Raw genomic sequence first — 24,966 nt, 5'->3', positions numbered from 1 at the left:
CTCCCTCCCTCCCTTCTCTCTCTCTCTCTCTCTCTCTCTCTCTCTCTCTCTCTCTCTCTCTCTCTTGTTTTTCAAGACAGGGTTTCTCTGTGTAGCCCTGGCTGTCCTGAAACAGGCTGGTCTTGAACTCATAAGCCTTTCTCTGCCTCTGGAGTGTTGGGATTAATGGCATGTACCACCACAGCCCAGTCTAGCAAGCACAAGTCTTCCTCAGTACATCCTGGTGCCCACTGTAAAGTAGCTTAAGCTGACTGTGGCCAGACTGCTGTAGTCTGACAGATCCAGCCAGGAACTAAGCTCAAGCATTCTTGGCTAGCCTGTGACAGCTAAGGGGACCCCCAGCCCCCAACCCCCAGGCTCCAGCCCTGATCCAGAATTTGGCCCACTATGCAGCTTAATCCAATGTCTAGATAGGACAGTGCCTATCTAGGGACCTAAGAGTTGTACAAGAGACCCCAATGTATGCACATGTGTGTGAGTGAGTGTGCGTGCTTGCATGCAAAATGCTCAGAACATCATCTTGGTAGATTCTAGGTAAGTGCTAGCAGCAGCATATATCTCTGAGGTCCTTGTTCAACAATACTATTTCTGGAAGTCAGGGAGATCGCTCAGTGGGTTAAGGCACTTTCTGCTAAACCCAATGACCCAAGTTCAATCCCCAGGTTCCACGTGGGAGAAGGACACACCAACTCCCACAAGCTGCTTTCTAACTTCTACGTATGTGCTGTGTGGACATGTGCTCCCGCTTACTCCAACGTATACAATAAGTGGCTGGTATATAAATGAACCTGGCCTAAAAGAAAGAGATCACTGGTGATCTCAGATTCACCCTCAAGCAGCGCCGGTGTTCTTTTGTATCATGAGTAAAAATGGTGGAGATGTCAATTCAAGAAAAGGTTCAAGGTTTGTTAGCGTGGGTGACTGTGGGAAAGGGAGGTTTCCAAAGGTCTTCCTGGTCACTCCTGAGATGCTGACTTCAGGCTGCTGGGCTGAAACATGGGACGATGTTGGCTGCTGGAGAAGTGTGTGCAAACACGTGCCTCCAAAACAACGTAAAAAACAGTTAGGAGAGAAAAGAGTGTAGCAGAAAGCCGCTCAGCCCTCTGAGGCAAATAATATCTACATGATGAGCAAGATGGGATCAGAAGTCCCAGCACTGTCTGGCTCCCCAACTAACAGGTCTGACTGAAAACTTAAAACTACTCATTAAGAGGGGGAAACTATTTGCAAAGGACGTTTCCTGGAAGAGGCTTCTGGAAATAAGAACAAAAATTGATATAGACTAGACTATGGGCTATATAATGCTCAGTTCTTTTTTTACATAACTGCCCTGCACAGAGCGGGATGTGAAATGGGAAGGAGGTAAGGAAATTTGGCGAATAGATGAATTTGAATTCAGAGGAAAAAATGCACAGTGGAATGAACGAAGAGCTCAACCCCTTCCCTGCTCCAGTCTTTTGGGGGTGAAAGATGTATACTTTAAGCTGTGTCTGATGTGTGTTGCTGTGTCCTGTTCCCTGGACTCTGTGTATAGCATGAAGAACTTGCTTCCTTGATGTTTTTGGATTATGTCTCATCTAGGTTATTCATGTAGGTAGATTCTTGGTTAGCACAAAGTTGCAGATCCTAAACCATACCCTAAACTGTCTAGAGGGTGCGGCGGCAAAGTTAAATTACTAATTTAATTAGTAGCCCAGGATATATATGCGATACTTCAACTTCATAGTTTGCTTTTATTTTATATCTTTGCTACTCTGCATGTTTCAAAGGCTATTTCTAACCCAGGAAAGCAATTTCTCATGATTACCAGTGGGTTATTACTCCCTCAGAGCTGGGAATCTGGGGGCCATGTAGCTTAGGCAACTTGCCCAGCTGAGTGTCTGAGTCGAGAATAGAATCCTGGGAATAGTCTCACAGTTCTTCCTGGCTTGCTTGATTCCTCTAGCTTCCTTGTTTACCGAAGACGAAGACGGGTAAGCTTGCTAGCCTGATGGTGGCTGTTTGGTAAGAATTGACGGAAGTGTACCGTATGGAATATCAGGGGATAGGGTTAGGGAGGGAGGTGACAACTCTAGTTTGGTATTTCTGGGAGGGTGTAGCTCACGATCTATGCTGAAGATCAATGAACTCCAAGACAATTCAAGGGTCTAAAATCAAAGCAAAGAAGCTAGCATGAAGTAGAAGGGACACAGCCCCGCAGACCCCATGATGCCTTGAGAGCTATGGTGCCTTGATGCCATGACGCCTTGTTGAGTTGGCAGGCTCCCGATTTTGATCCTGCTTGAGAACTGACTGATAGTACCAATCTCGGCTATAACTATTTCATGAGCTAAGCTTTGTACTTGCTTAATTAAACTGAGTACCACCACAGAGACTTAACCCTTCATGGGAGAACAAAAAATCTAGTCTGAAATCTGTAGTTTCATCTCTCCTAGAACACAGCGGTAGCAGAGCCAGGCTGGTCTATACTCTGTACCTACTGGAGAGCGTCCAGGACTTGCATTGTGCATTAAAGAGGGAGTGTGAGCCCATAGCTTGTCTGCTGGGGGATGATGGCTGTGCCGATGGGATTGAAGGGGGAGTGTAAATGACTCTGGAATTCACAAATATCTACGGAAGTGAGATGTCACGTCCATTTTTACCTCCATTATATGATAACTGTATAGCTATATGAGTCTTACGGTTCACTCTCCTAAAATGAGGAGTAATCATGCTGACAGCTTGAAGATTATATGAAGGCAAGTTGAAAAGGCACATGGCATGATTCACGGAGCACAGTAAGCATTCAAAATGTTGCCATCCTATAAGCTAAGTCAATGTTTTCCGTCAAGGTTTGTGGAGTGAATATTTTTACACTCTCTGTCTGGTCTCTGGTGTCTTTGAGCTATATGACTCTCTACTGTCATAGTGCATGGCCATGAAAAAATACGTATATGAGCAGGTATGGTTGTCTGTTAGTGAGCTTCCTTGATGGGCACTCAGATTTGATGGATTAGTGTTATTCTTTCTTGACAATTTAAGATATGTAAGAGCCATCCATGAGTGATATGTTGACAGGCAGCGGGCCATGTTTGGCTGATCTGTGGTATATACTCTAACCTGTTTATCTTAAAAGCATTATTTGGTTTTCTGGAGGCACATCCATGTTTCAGTAATGGTTGTCAGTGTTCTGTTGGTCTCCTCTGGCTTTATAGTACGGCATCCTCTGAAAGTTCCCAGGAGCTCACATGGATACCCACAGCCTTCCTTCTTTCCACCATACTGGCAAAGGGATACCTCAGAGTGCAGTGGAAGGGTCAGAATATATGGCCGGGATGCAGCACTCTCAGGGTGACTATGCACCTCAGGATTTCTATGGCGAATGCATTTTCTTCAGAAAGTAACACGCCAGAACTGCTAGGATATTTGAGAATGGGTTCTCTGTCAGCTTAGAAATCTGAGGTGTGGGGATGCTGAGCTCCTGTCAGTCGGGGCCAAGCTGTGTGGGGTGCCTGACACTCCAGAATCTACAGAACAAGAATAAAGCCACACCTTCAAACGGAAGTCAAGGAGACACAGGTGGTCATATTTAATAAGTGTAATTCTATAGCTCTTGTGTCAGAATCAGCCAACCATTTAACCAAGAATAATGTTTTCTCTTGTAACTTCGTAATTGCTCCATCTCCTCTTTGTCAGTTTCTGAGGTATGTCTGGCCTATGTCTGATGATATTTCTACATAGTCCCTGTGGTGTAGATATTTCTCAAGCAAGGTGGCTGTGAAGACATTCATAGAATTCATAGAATTTTCGTTAGTGTTTACCATAGCCGCTCTAGCACCCAGGACATCCTGTATGCAGACTCTCTGTTCTGCCAGCGAAGCATTCTCCAATCGTAATTATTTGAAGTTTATGGGGGCAATAACAGTTCACTTTTATATATAAAAGAATATAGGGCTGGAAAAATAGCTCAGTGATTAAGAGCAATTACTGCTCTTCCAGAGGTCTTGAGTTCAATTCCCAGCAACCATATGGTGGCTCACGACCATATGTAATGGGATCCAATGTTCTCTTCTTGTGTGTCTGAAGACAGCTACAGTGTACTCACTCACATTAAATAAATAAATCTTTAAGAAAAAAGAAAATATATACTGGCTAACATGTTAAATTTACCCCGTTATTACAGAAGTAACCCATATTCATTACAAAAATGAACAAATGATTCCAGAATGTTTCCACGGGTCATTTCAGCTATATTTTTTCTTTTCCTTCTCTCTTCTCTTTTCCTTCAGAGATATTATATTGCTGTGTCACCCACTATGGCACTGAGCTCCTGAGGTCAAACAATCCTGTTGCCACAGCCTGGTTAGTAGATGTGGTTGTATGTAGATGTCAGATTGCCTGGCTGAGCTATATTTCCAGGAAGGCACAAAGAGCACCAAGAAAGTATGTTGGAAGGAACCAGGCCCATTGGGGGTAATTCTGGGAAAACATCATTATACCTAAGCGTTTCTTCCACTGTTCCTAGTTCCCACATCTTTTTGTAAGGTTACATAAGGCAGTGTGGGTTGCCAGATTTCATTACTTCTATGAACTCCCTATGGCTTACGTGGTATCCATTCTTCATAGGCTAAGGTTGTGGTCACCTCCAAGGTTTCATTTCAGTAGAACAGGAGGAGCAATATTCCCTTGGGAAGGCCCTAGGACAGGCATGATCACAAACATGGGTGACCTAGTTGTATTTGTTCTTTGGTGGTGCAGTTCAGGAGAGCATGGCTTAGGGACATTTTACACGGTGTCCATGGTACAAAAGATTGATTGACTCAGGGAATATCTGGCTTCACCAAAGTTCAAGAGTAGAGGTGGAATTATTGTGAAGAAAATGTCAGGGCTTGAGAGATGGCTCAGTGGGAAAGAAAAGTGGGCTACTCTTCAAGAGGACTCTGGATAGTGTCCCCAGCACCTACCTGTAGCTCACAACTGCTTGTAACTGCAGTCCCAGGGAATCCAGTGATCTCTTCTGGCCTCTATGGGCACCAGTTACACACATGGTGCCCAGACATACGTGCAGGCAAAATACCCATTCAACTAAGTAAATAAACTAAAGGGAAAAAGAAAACAGAAATGTTAGGGACTCTTGTGGGCCAAGGTTTCTTCTGGACTCATGCAAAGGCTTTTTATAAAGCGTCACATTGTGAACTTTTGGACAGTATGACAAAGGAATCTAGTTTTGTTTTCTTTTAATTGTTTTGCTATTTATTTAGTGACAGGTTTCTACTAGATCATCCAGATGAGATTGAGCCAGATGCCAGTTTTTACCTCCTTGAAAAGGGATCCACAAATTATAAAAGCTTTAACACCCCCTCCAGACAAAACAAATACAACACAGCACAATTCAACATGGATTTTTTTCTGATAGCAGAATGGGGCTTTTCAACTTGTCTTGAAATAGAAGAAGCGCATCTCTGTTGACAGATATGTAGGATACTGGAGGTTGGTGCAAAAACCATCCCTAAAAACTAAAACTGGAGTTGAAAAAGAGACAAGGGACAGTTTCCTCCAGGGAAGGGCTGTCAGGAAAGTGGCTTCTGCTGGTATCTTCCCTTCTTCAAAGAAAGAAACTAGAAGTCTGTGACAAAGACAGGCAACTGTCTTAAGTCAGAAGGTCTCCTTCCCTCTAGGGATTTTTTTGTTTTTTGTTTTTTGTTTTTTTAAAACAGGGTCTCTTAGCCCAGGCTGGCCTCAAACTTGCTAGATAGCCTAGGGTAACCTTGAACTCCTGATCTTTCTGTTTCTGCCTCCCTAATGCTGAGATTATAGAAAGGTACCACCACATTCAGCCCCTGGTGTTTTTATTCTCTGTTCCGTATAAAGGCTCACGTACCTACCTCCTCTTTAGTTTAAGGAGAGAACACGGTGGTAAGGGGAAGCATCTTTTGTGACTGTTCTAGAAACATCCTCACTCTTCCCCCTCACTGGTAGCTACTGAAATGGAGTGTCTGTACCTGTAACTCAGGTTGCTGCTAAATTTAACTAGAGTCCTCTGAAAGATTAGAATGGAGCACTCCCCTTCTCTGATGCCACATGATACCGTCAGCCTGGCCCTCTTCTGGGAATTCTCTGACACTGTACAGTCAAAACAGCCAGGGAGCTCGGACATGCAAAGCCATTTCTCTTAGAATGACCTCGGATCATTCTAATAGTTTGCAAAAATTATTCAACTGGCAAACAAGGAGCCAAGCTCCCTCCAAACCCGAGAGCAGGGAGCAGTGCTCCGTGGTTGGTCCCCCTCCCCTCAAACTTCCTCATTGCTTTGCTGACCTCTGACTGTTTGACTCTTGAAAATGAAACAAGAACCCCTGGGACACATACCCAACCCCTGTACAAATTCAAGGAAGCGGCCAATCAGAGGAGTGAACCTGGTCGCATCAAGAGTTGACATGTAAGTTTTAGTCACAGTTCAATGAAGAAGGAAAGTTGGCAGACACATGGGAGATTCTAATGTTCCTGGCAGTGCAGGAAAGGGGGCAGGCGTGGGGTGGGGAGCATTAGAGGGAGGGAGAGAGGGGAGGGGAGAAAGGGGGGGGGAGAGAGGGAGGAAGGGGAGGAGAGAGAAAGGGCCTTTAATGGCTGGTCAGTTCAGGTAGGACTGTGAAGCTAGGCTTTCGTGGATTCCTTATGGCATTGTGATAAAGAGAGGCAGAAAGAAAATTATGAGCTAGAGACACAGTGGGACAGGCCAGGAGCCAAGATGTGACCAAGCCTTGGTCTTTTGGACAGTCACACACAGGTTTCTGGAAGTCAGTTTGTTCTGGTCCACTGATAAATTAAAACCATACCAAAAGTTTTATCTAATGCTCAGTTTTACAGTAATTATTAGTCCCCTATATTTTAAAGCTGATATACTCATATGTTAATTTTTATTTCTTATAAAATTGATTATTAATGATCACTATTTGACCATAGGTAGGATCTGAATGAAAAAAAATCTGTGATTGATACAAAGTAATAGAGGGCCCCAAATAATTTCTGGCTGTGTTTTGAGTGAAGGTGGTTTATTTTTGTAACTCTATCATCTAGCTGACTTGCTGAGATTTTGAGCAAGTCTATTTTAAATACACCAAGTATCAGCTTCATTTTAAAAACCCAAACCAAGATGAGAGCTTTAAGAGCTAATGGGAAACAAAACTTTAGGTAATAGAAACAAAAAATAACCTTATTTATTAAGGTTAGTTCTTAAAAAAACGATCGAGACGATGTATATATTCATTCACAAACACAGTGGGGGTGGTGCCCCGTGCAATGTACTTGGATTTATTTCCTTGAGGTCTGTGTTGGGGCTTCTTTGGTAGGAGGAGTTACTTGCCACTGCCGACTAAAGAATAGAAGTCAATTCGCCACTCGGTCCAAGGAAAATACTGATTTGACTGTGAGGTAAAGGGGAGACAGCTAGAGATTAGAATCTGAAGGTGGGAGATTCAAGTAGGAGGTAGGGTTCTCTTTCACTTTACCAAACCTCGACGTTGCGGTTCGATGTATGATTTCGGAAGAGTTCCTGACAATCCCTGAAGTGACTTTGAAAGTTTTAAGGCGAGCAGCCCTCAGGATAAACCAGGGGTGTCTTGAGAGAGCAATAGAAAGCAGTTTTAAATCGTGGTCACTCCCTGGTTTTCCTCTTGCCGTTTAATTATGTTGCTAATTATCGGGGCTGTTGTCTTCCGGCACCCCAGTTGGCAGTTCTTCACCAGCGACTAGGTCCAGGCTTACACACAGCCATTCACACACTCTTCCTGTTCTGACTCCTTCTATTCTGAAGAAGGAGGCTGGAAGCACCCCTCCCACTTAATTGCAACCCTGCTAGAGATGGGGGGTGGGGAGGGATGGCCGTAATTAACAGCCGCCTCTGATGAGTCAGGCTTTAAAGCTGTGGCCTGTGTGTTGGGAGGGTTGGGAGAGGTGAGTAAAAATGCTTACTTGGATGGGTTCCGTATCTGCATTACAGAAGTGTCTTTCTCGCTGCCCATATTTACCGTGAGTAGATATCCCATTTGTATGGGTAATTGCAGCTGTAGGTGTTGGGGACATAGGAGAGAGGTGTTTCCGCAGTCTCAAAACTCAGGTTAAAATGTCAAACACTAACACCCACTCGGACATGTCTTTGGTTCTTCCTAAAATAAAAAAGATGAATTCTTTTGTTGGTTGCTGGAAGACTTCTGTTTGTTTTTAGGTGTGCCCCTTGTCAAGAAAGTTCTAAAAACTTACATGTTATTAATAATGTATGCAAAAGCAAAGAGTAGATAAAAACACAGTGGTTTAGTCTGACCCTATGTTGTGGGGCTCTGTTATCCCTCTACCCAGTCATGCATTTATGTGATTTAATCATCTAGTTTACAATCATTCTAGTTGTTTTACAATCTGCTGTTGTTGCTTCTAATTTTCAGACAACACCTGGATTTTCTTTTATTATGCTTTTTTTAGATAACATGGGAACAGAATAAATAGTGAAACAGCATAATTTATAATTTTGCTAAGACACTCTGGGAGATGAACAGTGAGACTCAAGTGTAAACTACACCACGCAGTGGCATCTTTGAATTCTGGCTTCTGTCCTGATATGTCCCTGGGTGACTAGAGTCAAGTCACTGGAGGCTATGGATGGGACCATTTTTGGACAGGACTCATCAAGCTCTCTCACTTCTAATCCTAGTTCTTTGGAAGAGGCAGGCTGTGCTAACCTCAGAAGAGTTGTTCTCAGAAACTGGAGAAAATAAATGGCTGTGGTCAGTCTACTGATGCCGAAACTACTTACTGCCTTATTATTATTATCATTTACTAGAAAGAAAAAGACTCTAATCCTTTACCCTCCTCTCTGCTCCTCTCCCACTTTCTCTTCCCTTTCTCTTTTTCCTCTTCGTTCCTCCATCCCTCTCTCTTTTCTCCCCTCTTTCCCTCTCCCCCTTCCTCCCTCCCTCCATCCTTCCTTCCCTCCCTCCTTCCTTTTTTCCCTCTCTCCCTCCCCCCTCCTTTCTTCCTTCCTCCTTCTGTGCTTTCTTTTTCCCTCTTGCACACATCCACTTCCTTCTTGTTCTACAAGATGTTGTCTAAGAAGACAACACAGATAGAAATGGTCTTGCCAGTGCCACTCACGAAAAGGCCGCTACTAGTCTTCACCTCGCCTTCTGGAGTTGAGCAGCTGGCCCCATTCACAGTGGCTGCGGTGGCTGATCAGAACGATCAGATAGAAATTGTGCTTCGTTTCAATAGATATAAAATGAAAACTTGTCTCAAACAAAACCAAACCCACTCAAAACCAAAAAGAACAGCGACCTGCCCGAGGTCAAAATCATAATAGAACTACCCCTCAAGCCTAAGGTTCCTCCCCCAAAACACCAAAACAGATATCGCCATAAAAGGACTTGGACCTCGTCTGTTTTAGACTGGTTGCTTTCTTTCCGCTGAGTTTAGGCTTCTCGTCCTGGGCTACCTGGGTAATGGGACTTACTTCTTTTCCTGTCCTCATTAATCCGGACCCTGAAGCACAGACGTCTGGCCCAGGCCAGGTGGATTTGGGAAAGCTTGGCTTCCGTTTCCGGTTTGTGAATGGATGAGGTCTGAGATGAGCAGGGCCTTGGTAGGCACCCAGATTGGCTGTCCGTGGTCAGGTCTTCAGAAGAGGGAACAGCATGAGATCGGACGAGCTTATTCCACACACCTGGGAGCTTGTCCGCACGCTGTCAAAGTTCAGTGTTCATTTGTCTCTCAGTGTCGGGATTTAGGGACTGTTTCCATGTTGTTTTTCTGCTCCCGCTAAGGGAGAGCGAGGGGACTGTCTGAGGATTCAGCACACGGAGAAACTATTGTTTATGTATATTTTTTGTTTGGGTTTTTGCAAACTCTCTTGATAGCTAGCCTTTGAACCTGGTGTTTGAAGCCTTATCTTACTGATAAGAAAACTAGTTCAGAGAGCTAAGACGCTGCCCCTACCTCAGACCAGAGGCGCTTCACTGTGGATTTAAACCACCCTTGCCCGTGTCCTGAGTAGTGAGTTTGCCATCACAACATGCAGCCTTTCTTGCTCTAAGCTTGGCATCACTGTGCCTGCTGCCCGGAGACAAAGACAAGACAGCATTTCAAAGTGGCCATTCCCACTTTGGATAAAGTTCTTCACTTTATCCATTTAGTAGTTTGACTGGGTTGCCTGGCTTTTTACAGAGCCTTGGTGGGCTGGTACCGGTCTGAAAGCCCACCTCCCAACTGGAACGGGGCACTTTCTGGAGGTGCACTCAGGGACCATGGGTCTCTCCTGATGTCCCTCCCTCCCTGCCCCTCTGGACTGTTTTCCTCACAGTGCAGACCCAGGCATGACTGTGGATGATGACGTCGTCGATGTTGTTCTAATCCCTCTGACAGTGAAGGTTAAGCCGAACTTTCTCTGTTTCCTCCAGGAAGAAAGTTTCCTTTTTCATTTATGTCTGGTTATTACCTCTTGCTATCTTCCAACAAGCAATAATTGACCCAGATAAGGTTCGGATTTTCAAAAACAAGATCCCCATGCTTACCGCCCTTCCTTCTCTACAGAACCCAGGAGAGAAGGGAAAGCAAAGAGCCAATCTTAAAACGCCATATGGGATGTGTCAGCTACAGTAAGGGCACATTATTTTTGATCTCTATATTAAAGATCTTAGGCTCACAAAATCTAAAGCTCTGTTATTTAATAAACAATGTATCTATCTAGGTTTTTCAGCCTTGAGAGGACTGTTTCATGTCTCTGTTGCCTCGGGACATGGCTCTGTTCTCTCTTCTGTATGCTCTTTCTTTGGCCCTAGGAAAGGTAATCCACTTTTTTGAGTTTAGAGTCCATAAATTATTCATATTTACATCCCTGGGAGTAAGGATATCAGCCACATCGTAAACATCCAATAAATGTTTGTTGAGGGATGTGTGATTTGGGGGTGACCCCCTTGGCTCCTCAGAAACACATGGCCTCAGGGCTTCTTAATATTGGTTCTGCACTTTTGTCAAAGATGCGCTGTGCACTTTAGTTCACTCACTCATTCTCTCCTTTGCACAGCTCTCCCCAGGCACACAAAGCTGGAGTAGTATTTAACTTTCTTTTTAAGTCTGTCTTTCTTCTAGTTTCCAAACATCTTGTGTCATGCTAATCCTGGCCAAGCTTACGTGTGGATCAGGCTGTGGGGTTTTGTGTGTCTTTGGGTAGTCTTGTCTTAATAAGGGTTGGCAAAAGCATTCTTTTGTTTTCTACCCCCTGAAAGGTTCTCTGTGTAACTTGTTACCTAGTCTATATATTGAGCCTTCGTTTACTTGTTGGCTTTGAAGCGGTTTATGTACACAACGGCAAAGTACTTAGTGGAAAATACGAACGCACTGTGTCTCATTTTAAGTTCTCTAAACATAACTTAGGTTTGATTTTCATAGTCAGAGTCCTTTCTCGGTAACTGCACTGAGCACAGCGTTCACACACACAAACACGCCGTGCTCGCCCTTCACCTTTCCTGTCCACGTTTTCCCAATTGATTTTTAGGGTTGACGACTTTCTGAGTCAAGACCAGAAAAGGAAGAAAAATAACAACCTTGGCCACAATCGTCTCCGTAATCCTTCCCGGCTCAAACGATAAGGTGAAGAGGGTCTTCTGTTAGGGTAGCCTTGGTTTTCTCTCTGGACCTCATTGTTTTCTCATCTGTAGCTTGGTGATGACAGAAGAAGGTACACACAGAGGATCCGGCTGAGAGTCTGACAGGGTCAGATACCAACTAGCCAGTTTACCCAACTGGGTGAGGAAACAATCCCCCAAAGGGTTTTGAGATCTGTGCTCTGCCTCCAGTTCGCCAGTTTAGAGTGGTCTACGGCTTCTGAGGTAAATCGTCCTACATGGCAAGGAATGAGCCCACTTGGACCAGAAAAAAATGTGGTTTCAATTCGACCACGGTAACAAAAACAACCGCTAAATCCCCTTTGAAACTGGTCTTTTGCAATATGGCTCTTTTTTTTTTCTCCCCACTATGGGAGAAGAAACAAAAATCTTTTTCTCCAAAGGAGTAGAGTACGTTTGGGAATTTGACGCCTCCAGAAGGGATTGTTTGTTTTCTCTCCTATCATCAGTGAAATTAATGGTTTAACAGTACAAAACGAGAACATGTCTACCATCCAGCAGTTTTGAAAAAAGAAGGCAAAAGTGGATTCCAGATGCATTGCAACTGGATGGAGGATGGTCTTGTGTTCCGCGTCAGAGAGTATAGCGGGGTTCATTGTGACACCTTAGAAATGTATTTATTCGTAAGAGACTAAAAACGTCTGCTGTCCCGATGATGAGTCCCCCTCATTCCCAAACAAATTCTGTTGGATCCTACGGGTTGTCCCAGTTCAGTCAGCAGTAACTGCATCAAGCTGGGCTGACACAGTGTCCCGACATAACTGTTAATAAGCATTATCATTTTAAGCATGGGACAGTTTAGCTAATGATTTATATCTCACAAACGCAGTGCGCTGGGGCAGCTGTACGAGTCGTCTCCTTAGCAAATCAAGTAATTTCTTTAACAAAATGCTAAGCACAGATGGGCCATAAGCTGTCAGTTAACTATTCTTGTGCCTGCATCTGCCGGCTTTCAATGCACTGTTTTACGCATCTAGCCAGTCACTTAGCCGAGGCTCAGTGAAAAGCTGAACCTACTCTGATTGGCAAATAAAATGTTCATTTGTCTCTTCTTCCTATTGTTTTGTTTTGGTAACACATGTCAGCAGCTCAATTACCCAGTTCATTAACAGCTCCCAAAGGACACGATGGCCAGCCTGTGATAAGAGGGCAATTGTGGCCCATATGGCCAATAATGGCCTCTTTCTTGGCAATTGTAAACAGAAGTCACTTGGCCCTTTGCCTTTCAGAAGTACCGTTTTCCTGTTCCCAGTTAGCGTGCAAATTACCTTTCTTAGCTAGAATGAGCTAGCAGCTCTTTGGGAGGGAGCCTGGATACCCGTTGTAGCCCCGGCTCTCAATTTTAATTATGACTGACTCTTAAGCTCTTGAGGGGAAAGTTCTTATCGTGGGAGACTATTCTTAGAAAGCTGTTAGCAGATTAATTAGTTAACTAATCAGTCTTCCTAATTGAATAGCAACACATTTTCTTGGGGGGGGATTTAGTCTCGTTTTCTCTTTGAGGGGCTCTGGTGGCAGTTACCAGGTAGTTTTATAAATGATTATTATTATTTAAAACCATATAGAAGTCATGTGGAGGGAGAAGTGATATTCTGTGGAGAGGTAGTTGGCTTCATGTTGCCAATGGAGTTCTTTACACACAGACCACAACCACCACCACCATCACCACCACCACCATCACTGCATCCTCCAAGACAAAGGATTTAAGTAGCACTGGACTAATTGAGTCAGTGTCTCCTAAACCAATCAAGATTTTTTTCCTCTCTTTGCTTTGAACCCTTGAAAGGAAGTGCTTAATAGGCAGGAGTTGACCAATTGTCACTTCCTCCAGTAAAGTGTTACCTGAAGAGCATTCCAACCATCAACATTAACTATTAGCAGAGACCAGCAGATGCATGAACGACTAGACACAGATCTTTCTATCCAGCAACGTTGTAACAGAGGAAGCCATTTAAGAAGCCAAGGGACAGGTGGTAGCTGATGGTGGAGACCGCCACCTAGAGAAGGGTGTCTCAGGCACCTTCCTCAGGACCTGTTAGGACACAGGTGTGCTTGGAGCCTCAGAGCTCAGTCTCAGAGGCACGTGGCTATCCTGCTAGTCTGTTTGCTAACTCTTATCTTAAGTAAACACCCAAGGGCGCAAGTTGTGCACTTGAAATCTCTCCTTGTGAGAGGAGCGGGGAGGGAGGGTGTCCTCCTGGACCCATGTGCATCAGACCATATTCATAACCAATCTGTACTCTCTTCCCAGGGCGCGGGCACTGAGGGAGTTGTTGAGTGTCAGGGTCTATTTGTGTTATTTTGATTAGCCCCAACCTGGCAGGAGCTTATTTCCCTTCTAATGACCTCATGCTGGGAGGCGACAGCTTCGAAGGGAAGTGCCTGGCTCTGAGAGGAAGGGGATCCAGGAACATTTACACAGGCCAAAAGACCGGGGACTGGGCAGGACCTGGGTAGGTAACGGACTGCAGGGTCTTAATCAAATTTAGTGCTCTTGAATATTTCCTTGAGAAAGTCCTGCAAATTGCTCTATTGCGCTCTCTCTCTCTCTCTCTCTCTCTCTCTCTCTCTCTCTCTCTCTCTCACACACACACACACACACACACACACACACAGGAGTGAAAATTTACTAAGAATCCTTTTAAAAATCACATTTGGGATAGAAAGAATATATGAAATTAAAAACAAACTAACCATTGCTTGCCACATCGAAACCATTGATTAGATTATTAAACCAGCGTTCTTTGCCTATCAGCTGAGAAATGGGGGGGGGGACTAATTTGGAAGAGGAAGGGAGTTATCAGGAGTGGGAGGGGGTGAATAGGGTAATGGGGCCTGAAAAATTTCAAAATATAATATTATATATGAAAATATAGTGAAACCAATTATTATGTATAATTAACGTAAGCTAAGAAAAACTTTGAAAGGTGGGTCATCTGAATCCCAGTCTAGGATAAGAATTCTGGAAAGAATAATTTATTGCTTGGTGGCTTGTTCAATCATATACTGCTTCTTGTTCTTACTTCCTCCCCCAACCCCGTTTTCAAATTTTTGATTTGTTCCTTTCAGAAGTACGATTCCTTTATTTTCTTGACATATGTACAGTTTAAAAACATTAAAAACAATGTCCTGGTTTACTCTGTAGCTTGTGAGTTAATGTGGAAGAGAAGCTTGCAGGTGCCGACGCTTCTGAACTGGCTTGGATTAACCCCTACTGTGCCTCCATTTCAAACTCCCCCTCCTCCCTTCTCTAGGAAAAAAAAGAGAGAGAAAGAAAGAAAGAAAAAAAGAGAAACACCCAACCTCCCCTTTCTCATCCACTCTGGCTTTCTTTGTGTCTCCTGCACCCTGCCAGGCAGGTGTCAGAACCCTGAATGAGGGGAAATGCCCTGTTGATGGATTCCACAGATGGACCGTGGAAATCGCTAGAATAGGACTCAGCCGCAGGCCATTTCTTGGGATCCAACAAAAGCCTCCAAATAAGTCAACAAAAATCTCAAAGATCACAAAGGGAAAACGTCATTTGTCATTTACTCTGGGTCCGCCGAGGGAGTATCAGTCTTGCTTCGTTCCTGACTTTCACCCGAGTAAACACGGGAGAGGTCGTTCACGTCTTTCTCAGTGTAAAGGGGCAGCACCAGACCTGAAAACGGCTTGCTGGTCCACAGAACGGGGATCCTGCAATCGGGCAAGAGGTGTAGCCGGTCTGCTAAAGATTTTCCAGAACATACTGTAGTTACCCTGAGACACACTGTGTGAACTGATTCAGGCAGCCCTTGAAAGTATTCTTATTTTTATCTTGTCCTTTTATCAGTGGACTAAAAAGGGGACAAGATTAGTCCGGACAGATAGAAGCCAAGGGAAAGCCTGATGGGGTCTGGTCTGGGGCTATCTTAGGGAAATGAAGGATGACTATGAAGTTGGGCTTCCAGAGATGCCCCCACCTTCTTCCTTGTCTGTAAATCCCATTGTATTATATCTAGGGCAAACCTAGAGTTTAAATGGCCGTCATCTTTTGAGTCTTTAATTATTCGAATAAAAGGGCCTGCTGAGAAGGCAGACAGTAAGCCAAATACATGCTTGTGAATTACTTTGTTTCTTTTTCTTCTTCCCTTTTTTTTTTTTGCCTGTCTCCCATCTCTGAATTATATTTGTCTAGAAACCAATAATCACAGAATTCCATATGACTAAATCCTTATAAAATTGAGGCAAGATTTCATATATAATAGTGTTAACTAGGATGAAATCTTTCCCGAGGCTACAGAAGAGGTCACAAGGGGCTAAGGGACAAAGACACACTCTAATTCTCTAATTCCGTCTTTAATTAAACTTCACGGCCAGGCCACTGGTGGTGATACTTTTGCCTTCTCTTCCCAGTTCACTTTGTTTCTGAGGGAAGAATTTGTCTTCCAGTGGGGTGTGACAGTTGTCTTACTCCTTTATTCCTTTTAGTGAGGACATTCGTTCCCCCAAGTTCAATTTTAGGAGTTCATGTGAAATCAACAGGATAACTGAAAATTCGCCTCTGAAAATGCAAAATTAGCTGGAGGTAGGCAAAGGCACAATGAATTTATAAAAATATCGAGTTAGACACCCACTTACTGAGAAAGGGGGGTATACTTTCCAAAAGGCTTGGTGCATTTATGTATGTGTGTATTTAGATTAAATAACTAATGGATGTCCCTGTGTGTTTCAAGTTCTTTATTGTTTCTCTCTTCTTTGAAAGATTATCCAGCTCTTAATAACCTTTTACCAAACCCATTGCAATAATAATAATAGTAATAATAATAATGATGATGATGATATGATGATGATACAGTAATAACTACTCTGCAGAGAAGACTTTAATAAAGAGATAAATGAATAATCACTTCAGCTGTTTGTGGCTAATGCTGGATTCCAAGCTGCCTCCGGAGTTAGGACCAGGAAATGGTTTGTGACGCCATTTAAGGAGACTGGAAGTTTAAGCTGTTTTCATTTCATATCGATACAATATCTTGGCAAAATAGGTCTACTTCTTAAGAATTTTGTTGTTTTTTAAAAATACCTAGACCTTGAACTTTTAAAGAACCCAGTGAAGCTTCCGGGACCTGAATTCCGTCAGGAAAGTCTTGTGTTTGGTGTGGAGTGTTAGTGAAGGTGTACCACTTCTGCCAATCTTTATTTGTTTCAGGCAGTGTTTGAAAACTTGAGGGGAATAGTAACAAAAGTGATCGTCAGCTAAATGATTGGCATCTAAATTCCTATTTTGATTCATTTCTGCCATGTTTCTTCAAAAAGATAGTTTTTGTGTGTGTCTGTATGTGTGTGTGTGTGTATGTGTGTATATGTGTTTGTGTGTGTATACATTTGTGCATGTGTATGCATGTGTCTGTATATATGTATGTGTTTATGTGTATATTTATATATGTGCTGTATGTATGTACATATTTGTGTATGTGTGTATGCATTTGTATACGTGTGTATGTGTGTATATGTGTATGTGTGTGCATGTGATGTGTGTATGTGTGTACATATACATTTGTTCATGTTTGTGTATATATTTGTATATTATATATATGTGTGTGTGTCTGTATTTGTGTCTATGTGTATATGTGTGTATATGTGTGTGTATACCTATGGGGTGTGTGTGTGTGTGTGTGTGTGTGCGTGCTATTTAGAGTACACCAAGTGACAAGAGTGAAGTCTGTCTTCTGAAGTCACACAGGTCTGGGACAAATCTTTAGCTGTGGGTCTGGAGAGATGGCTCAGTGGTTAGGAGCACTGACTGCTCTTCCAGAGGTCCTGAGTTCAATTCCCAGCAACCACATGGTGGCTCACAACCATCCGTAATGGGATCTGATGCCCTCTTCTGGTGTGTCTGAAGACAGCTACAATGTACTTATATATAATAAGTAAATCTTAAAAAAAAACAAACAAAAAACAAAAAAACAAACTTTAGCTGCCTGAGCTGAATAACCCCAGGGTTCTCCATTTCTTTTGCTCTGCCCAAGGTGATAAGTCTTTGGTTTGCCAAGAGAAAGGGAGGGAGAGAGAAATCTTCTGTCATCTTAAAAAGTTTGATGCATGGCCCCTTGAGAAATGGCACTAAAGCGATGTGGAAGTCAGAGGCTGGACTGTGGATGGGTATTGGGGGCAGAGTCAAAAGACACAAAACAAAAAAGCATTCACAGTGAAGTGACATTCAGGGTGGAGGTTTAGAAGACTCTGTGAATCGTGTTACAGTTCAAAGCGATAACCGTGGCACCTTAGGCCATGCATACAATGCGATGCAATCAGATGTGTATTATTTTAATGAGAGCTATTCTGAAATTTGAACCTTGAAAACAATCTGTCTAATGAGCCACAGAATGCATTTTGCATGTGACGGCATCAGTGAGATCATATAGAACTAGTTTATAGAGCTTAGTAATTTATTGCTGTGACGTTTCCCTATCTAGGTACCAAGTCACAGCCTCAGGCGTTCTATGGAAGGAGAGGAGGAGGAGGAGGAGGAGGAGGAAGAGGAGGAAGAGGGAGAGGAGGAGGAGGAAGAGGAGGAGGAGGGAGAGGAGGAGGAGGAGGAAGAGGAGGAGAAAACCTTCTATTTCTTTAGATCAAGCTGCCTTTTTTCTTGCTTTGCCTTGCTTTCTTTTCCATATTGTGTGTCGGACCTACCTACTATTGAGTTTGTTCTTCTACCCTGACAACGCAGAATGTAGCTAAGAGATGAACTACAAGAAAAGAGTCTCTATGTGCTATAAAATTGGGACTTCAAAGTGAGATTTGCTCCTAGTAAAAATTGAATGATGCAAATGCACTTGCTTGTTGTGAATTAGGTTGGCTCTGTACAAATGTTAAGTTTTACTTCTCGTCAGTAACAGAAGAAATGGTAGTATTTCCGTCTTAGAAAGAGCTAGATTTTCCTAGCTGGTCAATTAACCTTGGATTGCTGACTTTACATATTTTAAAGCCCACATCCTTTTGGGGTTTAGAGATGGGGAGAAGTTACAATTAGCCTGTAAAAATGTGGCTTTGTATTGCCAAAAATGATCAGTTGGTTCAAATAATTTTCCAGTCGAGAAATCAAGGAAATGATTTCCTCTCTGTCTCTGAAACGCTGATGTCTAGCCCTTTCTCCTTCAGCTTAGAAGCAAAAGTAGTGATTTGTTAGCTAGTTAGAGAATTTTATTTGTGGTAGAAAAGTCTGTCCTGTTGAGTTAAGAAGTTCTGGGATTCTTCAATTGTTAATTTGAGGTGGTTCCTCAACACACACACACATACACACACACACACGCACATACACACACATACACACACACACACACGCACGTACACACACACGCACACACACTCTCTCTCTCTTTTGTAAAAATTAATAATCGTTCTCAAAACACATAGATCTGTACAAATACTTAGACACCTTTGAAAATAATTTTTAAGAATTTATAGACCCAAATACCTCTAAATAGATATTGGGAGGCTAGCAGAGAACAGAGTCTCTGTCTTACAGAAGTAGATTAGCAGAGAAATCAGAGTCAGAGGGAAACTGAAAATTTGCCATGTAACTCTATTTATTCAACTTGCAGTTATTAAGCACCTACTGAGTACCAGGTCCCCAACATGAGCAAGTCAGGGAGAGGGCCTTGAACTCACAGAATTTATTTTCTGGGGATATTGATTGTTAGGTAAAACATGGTGGTCTTGACCCTCAGGATTAATTCTTGGTGGTGCTTACACATCCAAGCAATCTTTTTCTTCAGAAAGCAGAGATGATTTTGATTAATTGACTTGACAGTGTATGGCACCTCATATTTACTTGGGAGGATTTAATAACCCCAGAGAGTTCCAAGGAAACATGAAAATTCCCACATACCTTTATCCTAATGGGAGCAGAGTAACAGAATGTAGACGAGAAGATTTAGGGTTCTCACAGGCAGGGGAAGCTCCTGGAAAGACTTTTAACTCTGTTAAGCCTTTCACCTACATCCACTGTGAAAGAGAAATCAGGACAACAGAAATCTGGAATGGGGAAGGAAAACAGTCTGTGGAAATGAATTGCCTTCTTGGGGAAACAGGCAATTTGTCTCTCTAGGAGTGTCATGCTTACAGTTTAAACATACATATGAGAAAGTGCAGGTTGTGGGTAAAATGTGGCAGGAAGCATTTTATATGCTTGGGGATTCTGAGAGGGAAAACCGGTAATGTGGAATATTGCTTGAATTTGTCCTTAAAGCCATCCAACGCCTGTCTTCTTATCTCCTGAGCTTGAGACGATTTTATATTAAATTAGGGCAAGAGTGAGTGAAAAAGCAAGCGTATGATACAACACACACCAAATGTATCGTATAGGAAGATTTTACTTTTATAGTGTATTTGCTCCCAGCTGTATCTTCTTAAGTTAATGGTTAATTTGCTGTTTCCTCCTTTCAAAGTCCATAGGTGTGCATTAAATATAGAAGTATTAAAATATTAGAAAAATGTAAAATCATGCCCGGGGACTCATTTCACCTTTTGGGAAGCTTATAACTTGTCCTACAATACAGCAAAGTTTGAGTCTCTGTAGGACAGAATGAGATTTGGTTCTAAGAAACTAGAAATACTGGATCCAGAGAGGGGGCTCCAAGGCCTGACAACCTGAATTTGATCTTCCACATGGTGGAAGGAGAAAACTCAGTCCCGGAAGTCGTCCTCCGACCTCCACGTGTGTGCTGTTACTCCAGCGCCCCCATTCCCCACCCTCAGATATGTAAATAATAAAACTTAAAAAAAAAAGAACTTAGATCCATAACTTGGCATCGTAACATCCACTGGTGATCCTGGCTGTCAGGTGACTGAGGCTGAGGCTGAGGCCGGAAGATTAAAGGTTTGACACCAGCTTTGACTGCGCTAGCTTTGGCTAAGCAGTGGGACCCTGCCTCAAAAGGACAAGGAGTTAAAAATATAGACCTCATTGTGTTTTCCAAGGACTTGTCTGATCCTACCAGACTAGTTGTAAATAACTTACTTTGATGTTTACAAAAAATTATTAATTTGTATATATATATTATGTATATATATATATATATATATAGTGTGTGTGTGTGTGTCTGTGTGTGTGTTTGAATGCTTACGTGTCAGGTGCATACCTGGAAGTCAGAGGACAACTGTACAACTGTGTAAAGTCTCCTTTCATGTTGATTCCTGGGGATCAGACTCAGTTTGTCAGGCTTACGTAGCAAGTGCCTTTAACCACTGGACCATCTTGACACCCCTGCCTTGATGTTGACTTGACTCTGTAGTCTTCATCCTGGTGTATCCATTTGCCACAGTACATCTCAATCCCTTCTCTAGCAGGCTGACCCCTGCCCCCCAGTTCTTTGGGGAGGTTTTAGGGTGCATTTGAATGTGCTCAGGTGCAAAGCTGCTGTGGCTCCTGCTCATGTCTGAGACTCTGTCCCTGATAGCTGTGGACAGCTACCCCCCCCAACTCTCCACCCCTGTAGTGCCCTGGTCTTGAATGTCTTCTAATCACAGAGACCTCTCCTTATAGGTCAACAGGTCCTCTGTTGTGGGAATGAATTTGCAGTACAGGCACTAACACTGTCTTAGTATATACAAGGGCAACTGTGTACTACCTCTTTCCCCATCAAATGATGGCCTAGAAATGGCATCAACGCTTTTCAAGTTCTTCTTATAGCTTCTTCCTTTAAGAATTCAGAACTGGCTTGGGGGTGGTGGTGGCGGTGGTGGCGGTGATGGCAGTGGTGGCAGTGGTGGTACTGGTGTAGGTAGAGGTAGTGGTGGTGGTTCAAGCATTTAGTTCCAGAACTTGGGAGGCAGAGGTAGGTAGAGTTCAAGGCTAGCCTGGCCTACAGAGTGAATTCCAGGACAGCCAGGGCTACATAGAGAAACCCTGTCTCAAAATTCTTAAAAAAAAGGGGGGGGGGCTAAAACAAACCCCTGCCACTTGCTCCCTACCCCCCAAAAAGAAGTGGGTTGTTCATGCCATTTCTATCTCATTCTCTGCCCCCACTTCTTATTCTAGTCACTTGTATACTAAATTATAAAGCTCACCCCCGACATTAATATAGGAAAATATAGGCTGCTTTGGGAGAAGCCACGGTAGGGGCAGCTTCAGGGTCTTCGGTCCTGTGCAGTCATGCAGCGTACTGAGAAGAGTCTGACCACTGATTAAGGCTCTCTTGAAATTTGTGATAACTTCTGAACAAGGGGCCTCCGTTCCCTTTTTGCCCTGGGCTCCTGCAGTCAGGCAGCTAATCCAGACTTTCCTCTGCCTCAGCAGAGACTCAGACTTTGAACTTCACTTTGGGGATGGCTCACCAGACAGTGTCTCCTGTTTGGATTAGTTCTTGAGATTACCATTAATAAGACAGAAATTCTCCTTAAAGCATTTCCCAGTTTCTAGTGATGTGGTACTGATTTCTTTTTTAAAATAGTGTTGGAATTTATAATATATGGGAATCCTTAAAAGTTTGCTATTTTCCATTACTTTTAGGTACTAAGTCAATTATAAAATATTTTAAATCACAATTACTTAAAAGATAGTATCTTTTTTAAATTAAGACTTAAAGTTAGCATACAAAAGTACTTGGTGTCCTTATGACATTTTATACATACCTGTCATTATATTTACCACTCACTTGTTCACCTCCATTACTAGTAGGAATTTATCAGAGAACGAATTAAAAGCCAGGTAGGGCATGGTGGCACACACCTGAATCCCAGCACTTGGGAGAATCAGGCAGAGGGATTTTGAGGCCAAGACCAGCCTGGGTTACTTAGGGAGATGTGTTTCATTTCTTACACGGATGACTGCTAAGTGCAGGCCTGTGAAAACGGACTAGGACCCGTCGCTTCCCAAGACTCAGGATAACGGATACTCAGAGCAAATACTTCAAGGGGGATTTGCTGCAGGGAGACAGAATAGAAGATATCAAGAACCATTTAATAGCCCGATAGTGTGATATAAGAGGGTTGGTGTCCGTGAGAAGACAGCAAGCACTTCAGGCTTCCAGTCACCGTGGCTGGATTCAACTTTACCATTTTTTCCCTTTCCCTCTTGTGCTTTTAGCCTCCGCACCTCAATCAGATGAAGGCTCGGACATTGACTCAGAACCTGATTTACCGCTGAAGAGGAAGCAGCGCAGGAGTAGAACCACCTTCACCGCAGAGCAGCTGGAGGAACTGGAGCGCGCTTTCGAGAGAACCCACTATCCAGACATTTACACCAGGGAGGAGCTGGCCCAGAGGGCGAAGCTTACTGAGGCCCGAGTGCAGGTACTGATACCCAGACTTCGGGGACTTTTTCGTTGTTTGGTCTTACAAAGTAGCTCTGGCTGGTATGAACTCATGGGCCTCCTAAGTGCTGGCCTTACAACACAGCCAAGAAGTGTTCGAGGCCAAGAAAACCACATTAGCAACAGTGCTTAGCGTAAACGAGGATCTGTAGGCTTTGGTTGCTGTTGGAGGCTATGTTTTTAGCACACAGAAGTTCATTCTTTTCCTGTGCACTCAACATTAGGATCCTGATAGCTTACCAGAAACTACATGGCTATTGAGGGTGGTTCCCAGGTAATAGCAAACATATTTTGAGTGGTTATTTTTGCTCGAGGCCCAATTTTAAGTCTTGTATTTCACACAAATTAACTCATGAATCATCACCAAAGCCCTTGGTTGACATAGTTCCCATCCCCAGTCTGTGGATGAGGAAATAGAAGCTTCAGCTAGTTAAATAACTACCTAAGCTAACACTACTTGCTGCCTGCTGCTATAGAAACCACGGCTCCCAAGTGTTTCACCCGTGGCCTTACCATTAGGAAAGTGTGCGAAAATTCACCCACTCTCTTCTTTCACAGATTGGATAGTTTGGAAGCAATTGCATTATTTTAAGATTGTTGCAATGCCTGATTTTGGTTGTCAGGGTGACACATGTAGGAAGAGGAATGTGTCTGGCTTAGGAACTGCTTCCATTAGATTGGTCTATGAGCATACATTTTCTTGATTGCTCATTGATGTAGGAGAGTCGAGCCACTGTGTGTGGTGCCATTCTTAGGTAAGTGGTCCAAGCTGAGCATGAGCCAGAGGAACCAAACAAGTAAGCAGTGAGCCTCCACGGTCTCTGATTAGCTCACGCCTCCAGGTTCATGCCGTGGCTTTCTTGAAAGGAGGACGGCGGATGAGCTTCCTTCTCAAGTTGCTTTTGGTTGAGTTTATCACAGAAACAGAAAGAAAACTAGGACCATCTTGCTTAACTAATTTTTTTATTTTTTTACATTAATTAATCTCTTTGTGTCTGTAACTGGAGGTCAGAGGACAAGTCGTAGGAACTAGTTTATCCTTCCTTCAAATGGGTTCTAGGGATCAAACTCACAGCATTAAGCTTAATTTCGAATACCCTTAACCGGCCGAGCCATTTCTCCAACCCCAAATTATCTTTTGATCTCTTTGGGAGGGCTTCTAGAAAAGGCTATTTAAGTTGCCATGTCTAACTTGAGTGTACAATAATGCTTTCATAATCAGCAGTGAACTTTCCCTTCGGTTTTTGGGTATATTACACAAGTCTAAGGGATTTCCAGAATTCTTGGTCATTCTATAATTTTAGCTTTTCTATCTGGAAATACCAGGTGATAGACCCAGTATTTCATAGTCAAAGTTAGGCTTTTTGGCAGTGAGCTACTCAGTGGTTGACATGGTCCCTAGACTTATCAACACTTTCATATGCCCACTGCATTACTCTTTCTATTGAAGGAGTGTCTTTAAGAGTCTCCCTAGACTGTAGAGTCTCCCATGTGGTCTAAGTCGCATCAGAACAGTCAAGGGGTGAAGAGATGGGCTAGTAGTTCTCTTCGGAAGCTGCAGTCTAATAAGGACAATGAAGTCAGCATACAAATGATCACAAACAAACAAAGCAGACGTGTTAAGTGCCGATAAAAATCATCAAAAATGCATCATGTGATTGGAGGAAAGGAAAAGATGAAGTCTTGGAGAAAAAGAAAAGTAGGTCAAATGGCCTACATTGCACAGGGACGGGGACACATATTCATCCAAGGGCACAGCAAAGGGACAAAGTTGGCAGTGCCTGAGCTACATATGAGATGACAACTCCATCTCCCATCCAGGCATTCTGAGAGGTCAGGGACTAGTGCCCTCTGGTTGGAGTATGAACAGAGGAAGGCTGGGTGTAGCGCTGGGCCCAGGACACCCATTAAGGCTTGCCTATCAGGGTATCAGGCTCACGGGGGGCTGTGGCAAGAAGTAGATGACAGGATTGACAAGGATGGGGTGATGGCAGAAGTATTCTGAGGTGGAAAGTAAGTAGTGATTGTGTAAGTTGGAG

At 43.2% G+C, this 24,966-nt stretch overlaps 1 protein-coding gene across 2 annotated transcripts in view; it reads left to right on the top strand.

Annotated features, from left to right (window-relative positions):
- The window catches only part of Pax3 (paired box 3), a 96,538-nt gene that overhangs the window by 42,409 nt on the left and 29,163 nt on the right, over positions 1-24,966 (top strand). For both annotated transcript variants that reach the window (XM_087564406.1, NM_053710.1), the window contains 1 exon segment: positions 22,702-22,907. In XM_087564406.1, coding sequence (XP_087420532.1) covers positions 22,702-22,907 — 206 coding nt within the window.

The sequence above is a fragment of the Rattus norvegicus genome, chromosome 9 (assembly GCF_021556685.1).
Source record: "Rattus norvegicus strain SHRSP/BbbUtx chromosome 9, alternate assembly SHRSP_T2T, whole genome shotgun sequence".
In the NCBI taxonomy this organism is placed as follows: Eukaryota; Metazoa; Chordata; class Mammalia; order Rodentia; family Muridae; genus Rattus; species Rattus norvegicus.
The sequence above is the reverse complement of the archived record's forward strand: the minus strand, read 5'-3'. Positions and strand labels throughout refer to the sequence as shown.